This window comes from Rhinoraja longicauda, chromosome 18 (genome assembly GCF_053455715.1).
Source record: "Rhinoraja longicauda isolate Sanriku21f chromosome 18, sRhiLon1.1, whole genome shotgun sequence".
In the NCBI taxonomy this organism is placed as follows: Eukaryota; Metazoa; Chordata; class Chondrichthyes; order Rajiformes; family Arhynchobatidae; genus Rhinoraja; species Rhinoraja longicauda.
This window is the reverse complement of record NC_135970.1, coordinates 1113994-1133648: the sequence shown is the minus strand read 5'-3', so window position 1 is coordinate 1133648 and position 19655 is coordinate 1113994. Positions and strand designations below refer to the sequence as shown.

The 19655-nt window shown below is 47.4% G+C and overlaps 1 protein-coding gene across 3 annotated transcripts in view; it reads right to left on the bottom strand.

Moving 5' to 3' along the window:
- pik3c2a (phosphatidylinositol-4-phosphate 3-kinase, catalytic subunit type 2 alpha) overlaps window positions 1–19655 on the bottom strand; it is a 141429-nt gene that overhangs the window by 46216 nt on the left and 75558 nt on the right. For all 3 annotated transcript variants that reach the window (XM_078414953.1, XM_078414954.1, XM_078414955.1), the window contains exons 11-13: window positions 19294–19339; window positions 16769–16991; window positions 8955–9077 (exon numbers count right to left, since the gene is read on the bottom strand). In XM_078414953.1, the coding sequence (XP_078271079.1) occupies window positions 8955–9077; window positions 16769–16991; window positions 19294–19339 (392 nt within the window). The remainder of the gene's footprint in view (window positions 1–8954; window positions 9078–16768; window positions 16992–19293; window positions 19340–19655) is intronic.

Sequence of the window (19655 nt, the reverse complement as noted above, 5' to 3'; positions counted from 1 at the left end):
AGCTAAATCTAACTCTCTCTTGCAAAACATCCAGTGAATTGGCCTCCACCACCTTCTGGCAGAGAATTCCAGAGATTCACAGCTCTCTGGGTGAAGACGTTTTTCCTCATCTCAGTCCTAAGAACCCCTTATTCTTAAACTGTGACCCCTGGTTCTGGACTCCCCCAACATCAGGAACATTTTTCCTGCATCTAGCCTGTCCAATCCTTTAAGAATTTTATATGTTTCTATAAGATCTCCTCTCATCCTTCTAAATTCCAATGAATACAAACCCAGTCGACCCATTCTTTCATTATATGTCAGTCCCCCATCCCGGGAATTAAACTGGTGAACCTATGCTCCTTCCCTCAATAGCAAGAATGTCCTTCCTCAAATTAGGAGACCAAAACTGCACACAATACTCCAGGTGTGGTCTCACCAGGGCCCTGCACAAATGCAGTGGGACCACCTTGCTCCCAAACTCAAATCCTCTCGCAATGAAGGCCAACATGCCATTAGCTTTCTTCACTGCCTGCTGTGTCTGCCTGCTCATTTCAATAACTGATGTACAAGCACACCCAGGTCTCATTGCATCTCCCCTTTTCCTAATCTGACACCATTCCGATAATAATCTGCCTTCCTGTTCTTGCCACCAAAGTGGATAACCTCACATTTATTCACATTTATTCACATTATACTGCATGTATCTGTACACTCACCCAACCTGTCCAAGTCACCCTGCAGCCTCAGCATCCTCATCGCAGCTCACACTGCCACCCAGCTTTGTGTCATCCGCAAACTTGGAGATGTCACATTTAATTCCCTCGTCTAAATCGTTAATATATATTGTAAACAATTGGAGTCTCAGCACCGAGCCTTGCAACACCGCACTAGTCACTGCCTGCCATTCTGAAAACGACCCATTAATTCCTACTCTTTGCTTTGTCTGTCAACCAGTTCTCTATCCATGTCAATACCCTACCCCCAATACCATGTGCTCTAATTTTGCACACTGATCTCTAGTGTGGGACCTTGTCAAAGGCTTTTTAAAAGTCCAGATACACCACATCCACTGGCTCTCCCTTATCCATTCTACTTGTTACATCCTCAAAAGAATTCAGAAGATTAGTCAAGCATGATTTCCCCTTCATAAATCCATGCTGACTTTGACCGATCCTGTCACAGCTTTCCAAATGCGCTGCTATAACATCTTTCATAATCGATTCAAGCATCTTCCTCACTACCAATGTACGGCTAACTGGTTCATGATTCCCCGTTTTCTCTCTCCCTCCTTTCTTAAAAAGTGCAGTTACAGGAATTGAATTGAATAAATGTTATTAGCCAAGTATGTATACATACAAGGAATTTGCCTTGGTGCTTTGCTCGCAAGTAACAAATTATATATAGTAGACAATTAAAAATAAAACATTATAATTTAAACATTTGGAGAATTAAATAAAATACCAGAGCAAAAGGAGGCTACAGACTTTTGGTTGTTGAGTAGAGCTACTGCTCGTGGAAAAAAAGCTGTTTTTATGTCTGGCTGTGGCTGCTTTGACAGTCCAGAGTCGCCTTCCAGAAGGAAGTGTTTCAAAGAGTTTGTGGCCAGGGTGACAGGGGTCAGAGATGATCTTGCCCGCTCGCTTCCCGGCCCTTGCAGTGTACAGTGCGTCGATGGGGAGAAGATTGCAGCCAACCACCTTCTCGGCTGATCGAACGATGTGCTGCAGCCTCTGGATGTCATGCTTGGTGGCTGAGCCAAACCAGACCATGATGGAGAAGGTGGACCAAAATGGCGGCGCTGCCCTAGCAGCTGCGGCTTACCTGCGGTCTGTTTGTCTTTGTGTTTTGTTGTTTTTTTTGTCTTAATTGTAGATGTGATGTCGTGTTTTTGTGTTTGTGTACTATGTGTGTGTGTGTGTGTGGGGGGGAGGGGGGGAACTGTAAAATTGTAAATGTGTCCCTTCCGAACGGAGACATGATCTTTGTTTTCTGGGTGGTGTCTCTGTTCCTGCTGCGGCCTACCATCGGCCCAACTCCTGGAGCTGGCGGCCTCCAGGGCTCTGGTTCGCAGAGCCCGCGGACCAGACTCACCATCAGCGGAGCCGGCCGTCCTCGGAGGCTGCAGGAACGGCTGCAACTCGCCTTAGGCTCGGGCTGCATGGATGCCGACATCGGGAGCTCCGGCAGCGGATCGCGGGGCTTGGGTCGGCCCGCTGCGGACATTTCACCGTCCGGCGCGGCCTGGAATGTGGCAACGACACCAACCTGACCGCGGGAGAAGGCGGCAGGGGAAGGGAAAATACATTCTGGCCTTCCATCACAGTGAGGAGGGGACTGGAGGAGACTCACTGTGATGGATGTTTCTTTTTTTTGTGTGTTGGTTGGGGTTGTGTAATTTGCTTATTTTATTGCTTTTATTGTTGGACTGTGGGTGACTAAATAAAGATATCTTGAATCTATCTTGAATCTTGAGAAGGTGAGGACGGACTCAATGATAGCAGTATAGAATTGGACCATCATTGCCTGTGGCAGATTGTGTTTCCTCAGTTGCCGCAGGAAATACATCCTCTGTTGGGCCTTTTTGACTGTGGAGTCGATGGTGGCCCCCCATTTAAGGTCCTTGGAGATGATGGTTCCAAGGAACTTAAATGACTCCACAGATGTGACTGTGGTGTTGTTGATGGTGAGTGGGGGGAGGGGAGGGGGATCTCTCCTAAAGCCTACAATTAGTTGCACTGTCTTAAGAGCATTGAGCTCCAGGTTGTTGCGATGGCACCAGGATGCCAGCTGTGTCACTTCCCATCTGTAGGCAGATTCCTCCCCATCCTGGATCAGTCCAATCAGGGTAGTGTCATCCGCAAACTTGAGGAGCTTGACAGAGGAGTCTGTGGAGGTGCAGTCGTTGGTGTAGAGAGAGTAAAGGAGAGGGGAGAGTACACAGCCTTGTGGTGCTCCTATGCTGAGGGTCTGCAGGTCTGAGATGTGCTTTCCCAGCCTCACATGCTGCTTCCTGTCCGTCAGGAAGTTGATGATCCACTGACAGAGGGGTTCAGGCACAGTCAGCTGGGAGAGTTTGGAGTGTAGTAACTCTGGCACAATGGTGTTAAATGCAGAGATAAATCCATAAACAAAATCCTTGCATAGGTCGCCTGGCGGTCTAGGTGCTGGAGGATGAAGTGCAGACCTAGGTTGACTGCGTCATCCACTGATCCATTGGCCCTGTATGCAAACTGCAGGGGGTCCAGCAGGGGGTTTGTGATGTTTTTCAGGTGGGTCAGCACAAGTTAGATTTGGATGAGAATATACACGGCAAGATTAGCAAGTTTGCTGATGATATAAAAGTTAGTGGTTTTGCAGATAGTGAAGATGGTTGTGAACGATTGCAGCAGGATCTCTGGATCGATTGGCCAGGTGGACAGAGGAATGGTCGATGGAATTTAATATAGAGAAATGTGAGGTGTTGCATTTTGGGACGTTATAGGAAATATATTGTCAAGCTTGAAACGGTTCAGAAAGATTTACAAGGATGTTGCCAGGACTTAAGGGTGTGAGCTATGGAGAGAGGTTGAGTAGGCTGGGACTCTATTCCATGGAGCGCAGGCGGATGAGGGGAGATCTTATAGAGGTGTATAAAATCATGAGAGGAATAGATCGGGTAGACGCACAGAATCTCTTGCCCAGAGTAGGGGAATCGAGGACTAGAGGACAAAGGTTCAAGGTGAAGGTGAAAAGATTTAATAGGAATCTGAGGGGTAATTTTTTCACACAAAGGGTGGTGGGTGTATGGAACAAGTTGCCAGAGAAGGTAGTTGAAGCTGGGACTATCCCATTGTTTAAGAAACAGTTAGACAGGTACGTGGATAGGACAGGTTTGTAATGATATGGACCAAGCGCAGGCAAGTGGGACCAGTATAGCTGGGATATTGGCCGGTGTGGGCCGAAAGGCCTGTTTCCACACTGTACCACTCTATGACTCCGTCTTTCAAGGGTTTTCATGATTACAGAGGTCAGTGCGACAGACCTTTAGTCATTAAGACTAAATTTAGTCATTAAGACTAAATTTAGTCATTAATCCTTGGCGTTTTGGGTACAGGAACAATAGTGGAGACCTTGAAGCAGGCAGGGACAGTGCAGGTTTGCAGGGACTGATTGGGTGCCAGTTGATTGGCAAAGTGCTTGAGGTTAGAGGGGGAAACATTGTCCAGTCCTGGAGATTTCTGGCTTTTCTGTCTCCTGAATAGCCTCTCCACCTCCGCTATTTCTATTGTTAGTGATGGAGATGCAGAATAATGTGGATTAATGTGAGGGTATCCACTTTGGTGGCAAGAACAAGAAGGCAGATTATTATATGAATGGTGTCAGATTAGGAAAAGGGAAAGTGCAACGAGACCTGGGTGTCCTTATACATTAGTCACTGAAAGTAAACATGCAGGTACAGCAGGCAGTGAAGAAAGCTAATGGCATGTTGGCCTTCATAACGAGAGGATTTGACTTTGGGAGCAAGGAGGTCCTTCTGCAGTTGTACAGGGCCCTGGTGAGACCACACCTGGAGTACTGTGTGCAGTTTTGGTCTCCTAATTTGAGGAAGGACATTTTTGCTATTGAGGGAGTGCAGCGTAGGTTCATCAGGTTAATTCCCGAGATGGCGGGACTGTCATATGAGGAAAGAATGGAGAGACTGGGCTTATATTCACTGGAGTTTAGAAGGATGAGAGGGGATCTTATTGAAACATATAAAATTATTAAGGGATTGGACACGCAAGATGCAGGAGACATGTTCCCAATGTTGGGGGAGTCCAGAACCATGCCCACAGTTTAAGAATAAGGGGTAGGCCATTTAGAACTGAGATGAGGAAAAGCTTTTTTACCCAGAGTTGTGAATTTGTGGAGTTCTCTGCCTCAGGAGGCAGTGGAGGCCGATTCACTGGATGCATTGAAAACAGAGTTAAATAGGGATCTTAGGGCTGGCAGAATCAAGGGATATGGGGAGAAGGCAGGAACGCGGTTCTGATTGTGGATGATCAGCCATGATCACATTTAATGGAGGTGCTGGCTCGAAGGGCCGAATGGCCGACTCCTGCACCTATTTTCTATGATTCTATGTATCTATGAGAAGTGGCCGGACTGATGTTGGGCAGCAAGGAGGGATGGGTAGTGGAGGAGGACCCAGTCTTTGTAGACTGGAGTCAGGCTGTGAGTAGGTGTGAAGTGGTGATTGGGGAGGAGTGCGAGGGGGTCCCAGGGTTACGTTTCTGTCGATCAAACCTGCAGTAGAACTTGTTCAGGTTGTTGGTCAGCTGACGATTGTCCTCTTGTAGCTGGTGATTTTTTGCAAGCCCTTTCACACTGAAGATAAGTCATGAGCTGAGAACTTGCTCCTCAGCTTCTCAAAGTACCTTTCCTTGGCAGCTCTGATTCCTGGAACTGATCCAGAGTGGAGAGAACATTGGAAAATGATCACCAATGTATCCACGATCTCTAGGGCCACCTCCTTGAGTACTCTGGGATGTAGGCCACCAGGCCCTGGGGATTTACATGATGTATAGACATGCACATGGATTTGCAGAAAATGGACAGATATAGGTCACGTGCAGGCAGAGGAGATTAAATCATGTCTGGCACGGACGTGGGCCAAAGGGAGTGTTCCTGTGCTGTACTATTCTGTGCTTTATGCAAGTTGTGTGAGAAACATAAACCATCAAACCTGACAGCGACAGCATGAAAACAGGCTCTTCGGCTGATCATGTCTGTGCCGACCAGCGATCCCTGTACACCAGCACTGCCCTACATCCAGGGGCAGTATACAATCTTTACCAAAGCCAATTAACCTACAAACCTGTGGGTCTTTGGAGTGTGGAAAAGACTGGAGTACCTGGAGAAAACCCACGCCATCACAGGGAGAACGTACAAACTCCATACAGACAGCACCCGTAGTCAACATCGATCCAGGGTCTCTGGTGCTGTGAGGCAGCAACTCCACTGCTGTGCCACTGTGCTGCCCTGAGAACTTATTCTCAAATGGAACAGGAATATACCCCCAAAGAAAAAGAGACACTGCTTATTTCATTCGGAGAGAGAATCTGTGGTTTTACGACCAATTTAGCACTAGTGACTTTGCTACAGAGTCAACAGTGTTTCAGTTGTTGCTACTCAAGTACATTGAAAACCACAAAAGCTTCTCCTCAATATTTAACTTTGCTTGGATTAGTCATGAGCTGCAGTCTAAATTTACCCATGTGTGAAAATGGTTCTTTTTTAAATGGTGTCTAAAATAGTATTGCTGGTCTTTTAATTTTTTTTCAAAAGATACCATTGCCTCTTCAGAAAGTAGCAAATTTGCCTTCCGCTGCCACGTTAAAGTTAACAATGGTGGAATTCCTGTCCGCATTTGCTCATGAGCATGTTGAGAACATTTTGTTATTGTACGTACTGACTGCTCCCATCTCCCTGCAAGTCGACCCAACCTACAGAGAGGAAGTCAACGATACGATCAATCAACGGGAAACAGGGGAATTGTTCTTTGTTGAAGTGGGATATTTGGCAATGAGACCGATCAGCAGGAAAGCCACAAGTAACTGTTCGCTGCTTTCAAACCTTTCGTTTGATAAACATCTTAAGAGTAGAGATGCAGTGCGGAAACAGGCTCGTCAGCCCACCAGGTTCACGCCGACCAATAACCATCCCACATACTAGTTCCATCCTACACTCCACATCCTGCACAATTTACAGAACCAATGAACCTACAAGCCTGCCGTCTTTGGAGGGTGGGAGGAAACTGGAGCACCCGGGGAAAACCCATGCGGTCACAGGGAGAACGTGTACCTGTCGCCAGGATCGAGCCTGGGTCTCTGGCATTGTAAGGCAGCAACTCTACCACTGCACCACCATGCCTCCCTGAACTTAATCATTCAATGTTTACTGAGAGGAATACAGTTTCAACATAATTCTTTACTAATTATTAGAGAATTATCGTAATAAAAAGTAATACAAAGAAAACATTATTCCCTTTGCCCTATAACCGTACACTGTGGACAGCTTGATTGTAATCATGCACAGACAGCACTCATACTCAGGAATGAACCGGGGACTCTGGCGCTGTGAGGCAGCCATTCTGCTGCTCCACGCACGCTTTCACACAAATTAACGAATTACAAATTGGAACAGCACCATTGCAAATAGCTCATTTAAAAAATGGTGGCGTGACACAGGCAAACACTTGGAACAACAGAAAGCAACTGGACCTACAACCTGACTTTCATTGTGCGTTGGCAGAAGTGTGGACAATCTTTTAACCAAGGTGATCATATCAGATCCAAGCATGGTTGTCGTGGAAAATTGTTAAAGGTGCCTACATTTTTAAGAGCGTTGCAAGAAAAAAATAATTCTACTGAAATACACATCGACAACACCAGTGAGTCAAAGTGAAGTGACAAAAACAGAAAATCCAATGACTGCCTTACAAACCAGGCAGCACCAAAGGTGAGAGAAAACACTTAACATTTCATGTCAAGACACAGAGTGCTGGAGTAACTCAGCGGTTCAGGCAGCATTTCTGGAGAACATGGATAGGTGACATTTCACAGAGTGCTGGAGTAACTCAGCGGTTCAGGCAGCATTTCTGGAGAACATGGATAGGTGACATTTCACAGAGTGCTGGAGTAACTCAGCGGTTCAGGCAGCATCTCTGGAGAACATGGATAGGTGACGTTTCTGTTGGAGTCGTTTCTTCTGACTCGACCAGGAACATGTTCTCCAGGGATGCTGCCTGACCTGCTGACCAGCACTTTGTGTCTTTGTGTGGAAATCTAACAGGTCATGCAGATTGATAGTTTAAATAGTTTTTTTAAATAACTTGGAATTCATTGAAGGCCTTTTACTTTGCAGAATAAATCAATTAGTCCAACAGTAGTCACAAAATGCTGGGCTAACTCAGGAGGTTAAATAATATCTGCAGAGAACATGGATAGGTGACATTTTGGGTCGGAACCCTTCTTCAAAGGTTCCCAACCTGAAGGGTTTCTTCTCAAAACATCACCTATCCATGTTCTCCAGAGATGCTGCCTGACCCGCTGAATTATTCCAGTGCTTTATCATATCATATCATATATATACAGCCGGAAACAGGCCTTTTCGGCCCTCCAAGTCCGTGCTGCCCAGCGATCCCCGTACATTAACACTATCCTACACCCACTAGGGACAATTTTTTTACATTTTACCCAGCCAATTAACCTACATACCTGTACGTCTTTGGAGTGTGGGAGGAAACCGAAGATCTCGGAGAAAACCCACGCAGGTCACGGGGAGAACGTACAAACTCCTTACAGTGCAGCACCCGTAGTCAGGATCGAACCTGAGTCTCCGGCGCTGCATTCGCTGTAAAGCAGCAACTCTACCACTGTGCTACCGTACCGCTATGTAAACCTGCATCTAGAGTTCTTGTTTATCTGTTATGAATGCCAATTTAACTTAATTACTGCAGTTCTTCTTTTCAACATTGTAAGTCAGTTACTTTTAGTATTTGTTGAGGATCAATGCTCTGAAACATAAACGTTAAACAAAATATAATGCATTATATATTTTTCTTTCCATAAATGCTGCCCATCTGATTTGAGGAAGAGATGGGGCAGCCGGTGGTGTAGCGGTGGAGTTGCTGCCTTACAGCACCAGAGACCCTGGTTCGATCCCGACTACGGAGTTTGTATGTTCTCCCCGTGACCTGCGTGGGTTTTCTCTGGGTGCTCCGGTTTCCCCGCACACACTAAAGACGTGCAGGTTTACAGGTTAATTGGCCTGATAAAATTGTAAATTGTCCCAAGTGTGTGTAGGATCGTGCTAATGTGCGGGGATCACTAGTTGGTGCGGACTCGGTAGGCTGAGGCTTCCGTGCTGTATCTCTAAACTAAGCTAAGTGTGTTATTCCCACCATTTATTTCATAGACTCCATTTAACTCTTGAGCAGAAAATATACTCACAGTTCATCCCATTTGATGTGGTAGAAGAAGTTGCGATAAGTCCCCACCTTCTTGGACTGCACGGGTTTGAACAGATCCTTCCCGTTGTGAGTCAGTGAACAAACCAGGAAGTATTTCTCAAAGCTGCAAAGAAAACATGCATTAAATATCAGCAGAATTATGTTTAGAGATGAAGAGTGGAAACAGGTCCTTCAGCCCACGATAGTGTCATTTAAGAGGCTTCCGGATAGGCGCATGGATATGGTGGGATATGGATCACGTGCAGGCAGAGGAGATTAGTTTCAACAGGCAGCATGTTCAGCATGGGCATTGTGGGCTAAAGGGTCTGTTCCTGTGCTCCTTGCTCTCTGCACAACCAAAAAAATGTTGATTATTTGTTTGGGCAACTTGTGTTGGCAAAGTAAATGATTACCAATGTCACTGTGAGACCGTCGATCACCCGTTCACACTAGTTCTATGTTAGCCCACTTTCCCATCCACTCCCTGCACACTAGGGGCAATTTAACCTACAAACCCGCACATCTTTGGGACGTGGGAGCAAGCCGGAACACCCGGAGGAAACCCACAGTCACAGGAAGAACATGCAAACTCCACATAGACAGCTCCTGAGGTCAGGATCAAGCCGGGTCTCTGGTACTGCAATGCATCAACTCTGCCACTGTGCCACTCTTAAATTACATTTAACTTCAGTATATTTCTGAACATAGCTTGGAGAATAACATTAGGTTCATAATCCTGTTGAATTTTTAATAACAGTGCATTAAGAATCATTTGCCAATTTCAGTTTAATGTAACTAAGACTCTCAGTAATTATTATCAGATAGGGGGTGGCGCAGCGGTAGAGTTGCTACCTTACAGCGAATGCAGCGCCGGAGACTCAGGTTCGATCCTGACTACGGGCGCCGTCTGTATGGAGTTTATACGTTCTCCCCGTGACCTGCGTGGGTTTTCTCCGAGATCTTCGGTTTCCTCCCACACTCCAAAGACATACAGGTATATAGGTTAATTGGCTGGGCAAATGTAAAAATTGTCCCTAGTGGGTGTAGGATAGTGTTAGTGTGCGGGGATCGCTGGGCGGCGCGGACCCGGTGGGCTGAAAGGCATGTTTCCGCGCTGTATCTCTAAATCTAAATCTAAATCAAACATTTTTATTGATGAATGAACAGCTATTTAGAATATACCAGCATGTATTTAGAAAATAGGTGCAGGAGGAGGCCATTTGGCCCATCGAGCCAGCACCACTATTCATTGTGATCATGGCTGATCATCCACAATCAGTAACCCGTGCCTGCCTTCTCCCCATATCCCTTGATTCTGCTAGCCCCTAGAGCTCTATCTTTTAAATTCATCCAGTGAATTGGGCTCTACTGCCTTCTGTGGCAGAGAATTCCACAAATTCACAACTCTCTGGGTGAGAGAAGTTTTTTCTCACCTCAGTTTTAAATGGTCTCCCCTTTATTCTTAGACTGTGGCCCCTGGTTCTGGACTGCCCCAACATTGGGAACACCTTTCCTGCATCCAGCTTGTTCAGTCCTTTTAAAATTTTATACGTTTCTATCCTCTCATCTCCTCTCATCCTTCTAAACTCCAGTGAATACAAGCCCAGTTGTGTATTTAAATGGCAATACAATACAATACAATATATCTTTATTGTCATTGTACCCAGGGGTACAACGAGATTGGGAATGCGCCTCCCATACGATGCAATAATTTAAGTAATTAACAGCAACCCAACGAAACGAAACAATTGTAACAGTTTTTAAACAGGGTAAAGTGCAAGTTGATCTATGCGTTGTGGCCATCCGGCTCAGCAGAACCGGTTCATAGCAGCTATGGCCCTGGGGATGAAGCTGTTCCTGAGTCTGGAGGTGCGGGCGTAGAAGGCCTTGTATCGTCTGCCCGATGGAAGGAGTTCGAACAGACTGTTGCAGGGGTGTGAAGAGTCTTTGTGGATGCTGGTGGCTTTTCTGAGGCATCGTGTGTTGTAGATGCCCTCCAAGTCTGGTAGCTGTGTTCCGATGGCCCTCTGAGCTCTATGGACTACCCGCTGTAGAGCTTTCCTTTCTGCCTCCGTGCAGCTGAGGTACCACACAGGGATGCCATGCGTTAGGATGCTCTCTATGGTGCAGCGATAGAAGGTCGTCAGCAGCTGTTGGGGTAGACCAGACTTTTTCAGTGTTCTTAAGTAGAACAGTCTTTGTTGTGCCTTCTTGACCAGCGCAGCAGTGTTATTGGACCAGGTTAGGTCCTCCGAAATGTGAATGCCCAGAAACTTGAAGCTGGACACTCTCTCCACACTGTCCCCGTTGATAGAGATCGGGGCATATTCCCCGTTATGTGACCTATGGAAGTTGATGATCAGCTCCTTGGTCTTGGTGGTATTTAGGGACAGGTTGTTATCCGAGCACCAGTCCGCCAGGTTCTGCACCTCCGCTCTATAGTTTGTTTCATCCCCGTTGGTGATAAGCCCAATCACCGTCGTGTCGTCTGCAAACTTGACAATGGTGTTGGTGTCGAATGCAGGTACACAGTCGTGTGTGAAGAGGGAGTAGAGCATGGGGCTCAGAACACAGCCCTGTGGTGTGCCGGTACTCAGGGTGATAGTGGAGGGCAGGTGCGAGGGAGGGCCCATTCTCACTGCCTGCGGTCGTTCCAGCAGGAAGTCCAGGATCAAGTCACATAATGACGAGCTGAGGCCTAGCTGGTGGAGTTTTGTGATGAGCTTGGTGGGGATGACCGTGTTGAAGGCGGAGCTATAGTTTATGAATTTACCGTGTTGAAGGCGGAGCTATAGTCTATGAATTTACTTTGGAGTTCACAATTGGAGACACAATGAACTGCAGACACTGGAATCTTGAGCAAAACAGTCATGGAGGAGCTCAGTGGGTCAGGCAGCATCTGTGGAGGGAACGGCCGGACAATGTTTTGGGTTGAGACCCTTCTTGAGACTGAACGTCATCTGTCCATTCCCTCCACAGGTGCTGCCTGACCGCCGAGTTCCTCCAGCACATTGTGTTTTTCCCTGGCTTCCACCATCTGCAGTTTCTTGTGTCTCCAGCTGTTATTGGATGCCTGTTTTTTTTTCTCATTTCAAATTCCATTAATCTCCCACTTCCTCAGTAATACATCATCATCATATCATATCATATATCTACAGCCGGAAACAGGCCTTTTCGGCCCTCCAAGTCCGTGCCGCCCAGTGATCCCCGTACATTAACACTATCCTACACCCACTAGGGACAATTTTTACATTTACCCAGCCAATTAACCTACATACCTGTACGTCTTTGGAGTGTGGGAGGAAACCGAAGATCTCGGAGAAAACCCACGCAGGTCACGGGGAGAACGTACAAACTCCTTACAGTGCAGCACCCGTAGTCAGGATCGAACCTGTGTCTCCGGCGCTGCATTCGCTGTAAAGCAGCAACTCTACCGCTGCGCTACCGTGCCTGGATTGATTACCTGGATTGGCCAAAGCAAATCAATCTCAAATCTCTGGCAAGTCCCTAAACTCACAACAATGGATATAATTAAAGGCAGAAACAAAGAACTTGCAGGTTTATACCAAAGGTAAACTCAAACAGCTGGAGTAACTCAGGGGGTCAGGCAGCATCTCACCCATCCAGAAGGACCGGGTCAGTTTGGGTCTGAAGAAGAGTCCTGACCAGAAAAGTCACCCCAGGACTTTGTGTCTATCTTTGATATGGTGAGACAATAGTGAGATATAGTGAGACAATTTTCCTGCTTGACATCCCAAATTCACATAAAAACATTGAGTTTCTGTTCATTAGTTCATGACTGGAATATATCCACATCTAAATATTCTTCACCAAAGTACTTTACAGTGCACATTAATGTAAAAATAGAAAACTATCCATGTGTAAATTGGACGAAGTACACATGGAACTGACCCAGATTTGAATTTATATTTTGGTTACAAAAGACTTCAGTGAACTTTCTGCCTACAAAGCATAGGCCTGGCAATGGAATGGGCTTCCGGTGGAAGTGGTGGAGGCTGGCTCGATTTTATTATTTAAGAGTAAATTGGATAGGTATATGGATAGGAGGGGATTGGAGGGTTATGGTCTGAGTGCAGGTAGATGAGACTAGGTCAGGGAGAATGGTCGGCGTGGACTGGTAGGGCCGGACAGGCCTGTTTCCATGCTGTAGTTGTTATATGTTATATATGTGTGATGACCACTGTAAATGGTGAAAACTCAGCTGACCATGCAACTGAAATGAGGCGAAACAAGAAAACATTAACCACCCACAGATGCAAAGTTGTGCATTTAATCATAAAGACTGGAAACAGGCTCTTCGGCCCAACTTGCCCACACTGACCAACATGCCCCATCTACACTAGTCCCACCTGCCCACACCGACCAACATGCCCCATCCACACTAGTCCCACCTGCCCACACCGACCAACATGCCCCATCTACACTAGTCCCACCTGCCCACACCAACCAACATGCCCCATCTACACTAGTCCCACCTGCCCACACCAACCAACATGCCCCATCTACACTAGTCCCACCTGCCCACACCGACCAACATGCCCCATCTACACTAGTCCCACCAGCCCACACCGACCAACATGCCCCATCTACACTAGTCCCACCTGCCCACACCAACCAACATGCCCCATCTACACTAGTCCCACCTGCCCACACCGACCAACATGCCCCATCTACACTAGTCCCACCTGCCCACACCAACCAACATGCCCCATCTACACTAGTCCCACCTGCCCACACTGACCAACATTCCCCATCTACACTAGTCCCACCTGCCCACACCGACTAACATGCTCCATTTACACTAGTCCCACCTGCCCACACCGACCAACATGCCCCATCGACACTAGTCCCACCTGCCCACACCGACCAACATGCCCCATCTACACTAGTCCCACCTGCCTGCGTTAGGCCTATAACCCTCTGAACCTATCCTATCCATTAACCTGTCTAAATGTTTCTTATACGCTGCGATAGTCCCTGCTTCAACTACTTCCTCTGGCAGCTCGTTCCATACACCCACCACCGTTTGTGTAAACAAGTTGCCCCTTAGGTTCCTATTAAATCTTTCCCCATCACCTTGAACCCATGTCCTCTGGTTGGTGATGCCCCCTACGCACCCTATCTATTCCTCTCATGATTTTACACACCTCCACAAGATCACCCTTTATCCTCCTGCGCTCCAAGGAATAGAGTCCAAGGAAGGAATTTGACGGTTTAATGCATGAAGATCTCTGTGGCATCTTGGCAAGACACATAAACAATAAAGATCCAAATCTTTACGCAAAAATGACTTTTTGGAAAGAGTTTCTGCGGCCATGCAAAGTTATTAAGAAGAATTTCAGTTCTGAATTATGACAGGATTTTATGTCACATCTGCAGTAGCAGATTCATTCTGGTTAGTCCTACTAAAATGTGCAGAGTTGATCATACACTTGCAAGCAGAGATTTTATTCTTCAAAGGAAACGTTATCACATAAAAGTCCCTTGCTTTGCTCAGGTAAGGCAGACAGTGCCTTCTGGTCACAAACACCATGACGATGTATTCAAGACAGACTTGGGGCGAATGGAATCAGGGGATATAGGGAGAAATCAGGAACAGGCTACTGTTTTTGGATGATCTTTGAATGGTGGTGCTGATTCGGAGGGCTGAATGGCCTCCTCCTGCACCTATTTTCTATGTTTCTATGACTAACCAGTGTAGTTCCATAACTCCGAGCCTCTTTCTTGCCACTGGTTTCTGTGGTGGAGGGAGGTGGTGCAGAGGGAGCTGGGCCTTGGGCGGTGCGTTCAGGTGAAGTGAATGATACTTCAACACCAGCTCTGAACATAGTGATAGTCACAACCACGTGGCAACTAGCAATTATTGGGAACTTCAAGAATAGGGTTAAATTAATATTAGAGATACAGCAATGGGACCAGGCTGTGCAGCCCCGGGTCCAGGCCGACCAGCAATCACCCACCCGTTCACACTAGTGTTATGTTATCCCACTTTCTCATCCACTCCCTACACACTTGAGGCAATTTACAGAGAGTCAATTAACCTACAAACCCGCATGACTTTGTGACGTGGGAGGCAGTCACAGGGAGAACTCTGTGCAAACTCTGCACAGACAGCACCCGAGGTCAGGATTGAATCAGAGTCTCTGGCGCTGAGAGGCAGCAGCTCACCTGCTGCTTTACTGTGCTGCCCCATTGTGAATGTGAACATGAAGTTGTAACGTTGGAGAAGCTGGTTCTCAGCTCTCTGGTCGCTCCACAAACAGGCCATGCCTCTCGCCATTATTTTCTGTTCCAGATTTTTTCTGATATTTCTTTTTTTAGCAGGGATTGCACAGAAGGGACCTCAAAATCTGGGTCAAACCTTCGATACTAAGTTAGGAACAAAACTGAGCAGTAAATGAGGTAACCTAGCTCATGGTTATCATTTTAAAAGAGGCAATTTTAGACTTTAGCCTACGGAGACACAGCGTGGAAACCAGCCCTTCAGTGCAGACCAGCAATCACCCCATACACTACCCGACACACTGGCGACAATTTATACAACTGAACAAAGCCAATTAACCTAGAAACATATATGTCTTTAGAGTGCGGTAGGAAGCCAGAACACCCGGAGGAAACCCGTGCAGTCACAGGGAGAAGGTACAAACTCCGTACAGACAGCATCCATGGTCAGGATAGAACCCGGGTCTCCGGCGCTGGCAACTCTACCCGCTGTGCCAGTGTGCCACTGCCTTTTACATGAACCCACAGAGAACTGCAGATGCTGTTTTACATCAAAAGGCTTAGAATTTGAAGAGTTGATAATTATTTTTGGACGCTTAAGGTCAGAGTCATAAAGTGTATGGAAACAGGCCATTTGGCCCAACTTGCCCATGCTGACCAACATGCCCCATCTACATTATTTCCACCTGCCTGCATTTGCCCCCTATCCTTCTAAACCTATCCTATCCATATACCAAAGATAAACACAAAAAGTGGAGTAACTCAGCGGGACAGGCATCATCTCTGGAGAGAAGGAATGGGTGATGTTTCGGGTCGAGACCCTTCTTCAGACCTCCCAGTTCGGACCCAGCCTGGATTACAGGCCCCAACAGTCAATCTGGGGGAGCCAGGGCGGTGGGGGGGTAGGGGGAGCCGGGGCCGGACGGGGGGGGTGGGTGTTAGGGGGAGCCGGGGCAGGGGGATGGGTTGTTAGGGGGAGCCGGGGCGGGGCGGGTGTTAGGGGGAGCCGGGGCAGGGCGGGGGGGGTGGGTGTTAGGGGGAGCCGGGGCAGGGGGATGGGTTGTTAGGGGGAGCCAGGGCAGGGGGGGGGGGGGGTAGAGGGAGCCGGGGCGGGGCGGGGGGGGGGGTGGGTGTTAGGGGGAGCCGGGGCAGGGCGGGGGGATGGGTTGTTAGGGGGAGCCAGGGCAGGGGGGGGGGGGGGTAGAGGGAGCCGGGGCGGGGCGGGGGGGTGGGTGTTAGGGGGAGCCAGGGCAGGGCGGGGGGATGGGTTGTTAGGGGGAGCCAGGGCAGGGGGGGGGGGTAGAGGGAGCCGAGGCGGGGGAGGGGAGGGTGTTAGGGGGAGCCGGGGTGGGTGTTAGGGGGAGCCGGGGCGGGTGGGGGGGTTGTTAGGGGGAGCCAAGGCGGGGGGGGGGGGGGGGGGTTGAGGGAGCCGGGGCTTGGGCCCATGAGCGGGGTTGTAGGGCCTATCTCGGTGCTGCGTGACTGTATTTAACATTCTCTGCTGATTTGATGTCCCAAGCCAGGCAGATCTGAAAGGCAGATGGAGATAGTTGTACAATGTTGCTCACCCACCTGCTGACCCAGACCCTTGGGATTCTGTGAGCAGCAAACAGGGTGAACTGCAGGTGTTCTGGTGCGGTGCGAGCTTCCTTCGTGCACTTGGTGCTCGGTGGCAGATCACCAGCGGCTCCAGGGTTGTGGCTGAAGGAAGTCAAGTAGAGCTGCAGCAGGTCATCGACGGCTAGTGTGAGCTCTTGCACACTTGCCTTGAGGGGACTCACTGCAGGCAGAGACCCTGAAACCAGAAGCACACACGTCATGCGGAGGAGGATGGTGGTTCAAGGGTTAATGTGTACATGACAGATTGCATGTTGCGTGTGGTGAGCCTGCTTTACTTACTTAGAATTGCTTGCTAAAGTATAACAGGTTGTTTTGCAGAACTGCAGAGGGTGTTGTGACTAAAGGAGAGAGAAGCGATACCAAGTAGTGCTGCAGGGAACAACAAGTCTGTTCTAGACAATAGAACTGGTGCAGAAATGTGCTGATGGTGTGATTAGCTGGACCCGTGACTACCCATGTATAAATATACAAAGGTACATGACCATACTAGCAGTGACTCTCCCACTACTGCTAGCGTGATAAAGCTGTGTCTAAACTATGAGCATCAGTGTCTGACGGTGTTTGTCGTTTCAGAGCGCGGGCGGGCTTTAACAGTCATATCACATAGATCCATGCATTGAAGTTACACAGATGTCTGCATGTCTTTGGGACGAGGGAGGCAACCCACAGGGAGAACATGCAAACTCCACACAGACAGCACCCAAGTCAGGATTGAACCTGGGTCTCTGGGGCTGTGAGGCAGTTGTTCTATCAGCTGTGCCATTGTATTGTGTACTGGACGGACATTATTAATTTTGTAGCATTTTTAATCATTTAGTTTTAGTTTAGTTTAGTTTATTGTCACGTGTACCGAGTTTCAGTGAAAAGCTTTATTCTTGCCTGCTATCCAGTCAGCAGAAAGACTGTACATGATTACAATCAAGCTGTCCACAGTGTGCAGATACAGGATAATGGGAATAACATTTAGTGCAAGTTAAAGTCTAGTAAAATCCGATTAAAGATTGTCTGAGGGTCTCCTGAGGTAGATGGGAGGTCAGGACCACTCTATAACTGTTCTTTGGCCTGAAAAGAAAACGTTTTGGGAAAAAGAATTACAATGAAACTAAACCATGTTAATGACCCAACATGAATCTAAATACAAGATGTGGACAAAAGGAACGGCCAATGCTGGCTTATATTTTTTTTAATGGTTTACTAAAAAAGACACAAAGTGCTGGAGTAACTCAGTGGGTCAGGCCTCAGCTCTGGAGGACATGGAGAGGTGACCAGAAGACATGGGAACAGAATTAGGCTGTTCAGCCATCGAGTTTTCTCCAGAGATGCTACCTGACCCACTGAGTTACTCCAGCATTTTGTGTCTATCTTTGCGATAATCAGCATTGGCAGTTAATTTTCTGTCATCACAATGTTGTTTTATACTTGGCCTCCTAGTTCGTTCCAGTATTTCAGTGTTTTAAACAGTTTTGAATGAAATCCATGACTGGAGGAAAGCAAGATCGAGTTGCTTGATAAACCTTGTTTAGCAATAAACACGATCATGTCTGATTGACTGGACCGCAGGTGTGGCAGTGTTGAGTCAATTTGGATCTTGTTTTAACAAAAAATAATTGGGGCATGCCAGAAAATAGACATTGAGCCTTTTGCCAGGTTTACAGTTAAGGTGTCAGTTAGAGCTAAGATGTCAGGAACCTGTATTTCTGGGTGTGGAGAATTTTCCTGCCAACATGCTATAAATTAATTGGCATTATATTTAGATGGCATAGTTTAGTTCTGTCTGGAGAAACAGCGCAGAAACAGGTCCTTCGGCCAACCGAGTCCACACCGACCAGCAATCTACACTAACATTATCCTAAACATTACGGATAATCTGCAATTTTTACTGAAGCCAATTCACCCATAAACCTGGACATCTTTGGAGTGGGGGAGGAAACTGAAGCACCTGGAAACCCACGCGGTCACGCGGAGAAGGTACAAACTCCATGCAGATCAAGATAACGTGAAGGTCCCAATGTACACCACTGCATGCATTTATTTGGTGAAAGGATGGCCGGGTGGGGGTAAAGAAATCACGATATTTCCCAAAAGCACAGCATCAAAATTAGATGGCACAGTAGCCCAGCAACTGCCTCACAGCGCCAAAGACAGGTGTTCCGTCTGGACCTCGGGCGCTGTCTGTCTGTGTGTGTGCGGAGTTTGCACGTTCTCTCTGTGACCGCATGGGTTTCCTCCGGGTGCTCCGGCTTCTTCCCACATCCCAAAGACGTGCGGGTTTGTAGTTAATCGGCCCTCTGTAAATTGCCCCCAGTGTGTAGGGAGTGGATGTGAAAGTGGGATAACATAGAACTAGTCGATGGTCGGCGTGGACTGGTGCACCTGTTTCAATGCTGTATCTATCAACAAATTAGCACAAAATGAATTACCCACACTGTTAAATACATAGAGGAACAAACCGACATTTTGCACTGCAAAAGACTTACCATTCTTAGCAGTCGTTAGCGAATCTCCACTCTCCTTCGATTTGACCTGTAGTTAAGAACACACTGCAATTGGTTTCCAATGTTTGCATCAAATGGCTTCTCTTGCTAGTTGCGAATTGGAACTCTCAAGATATGGAACTTTATAAAACACAAACATTTCTCTTCACATGGTAAATAACATCCTGTTAGCCTATTATTTCTTTTTAATGTTAAATCATAAAATTACTCTCATATCAAATCAATTTCCATCGGGCAGACGATACAAAGCCTTCTACGCCCGTACCTCCAGACTCAGGAACAGCTTCATCCCCAGGGCCATAGCTGCTATGAACCGGTCTTGCTGAGCCGGATGGTCACAACGC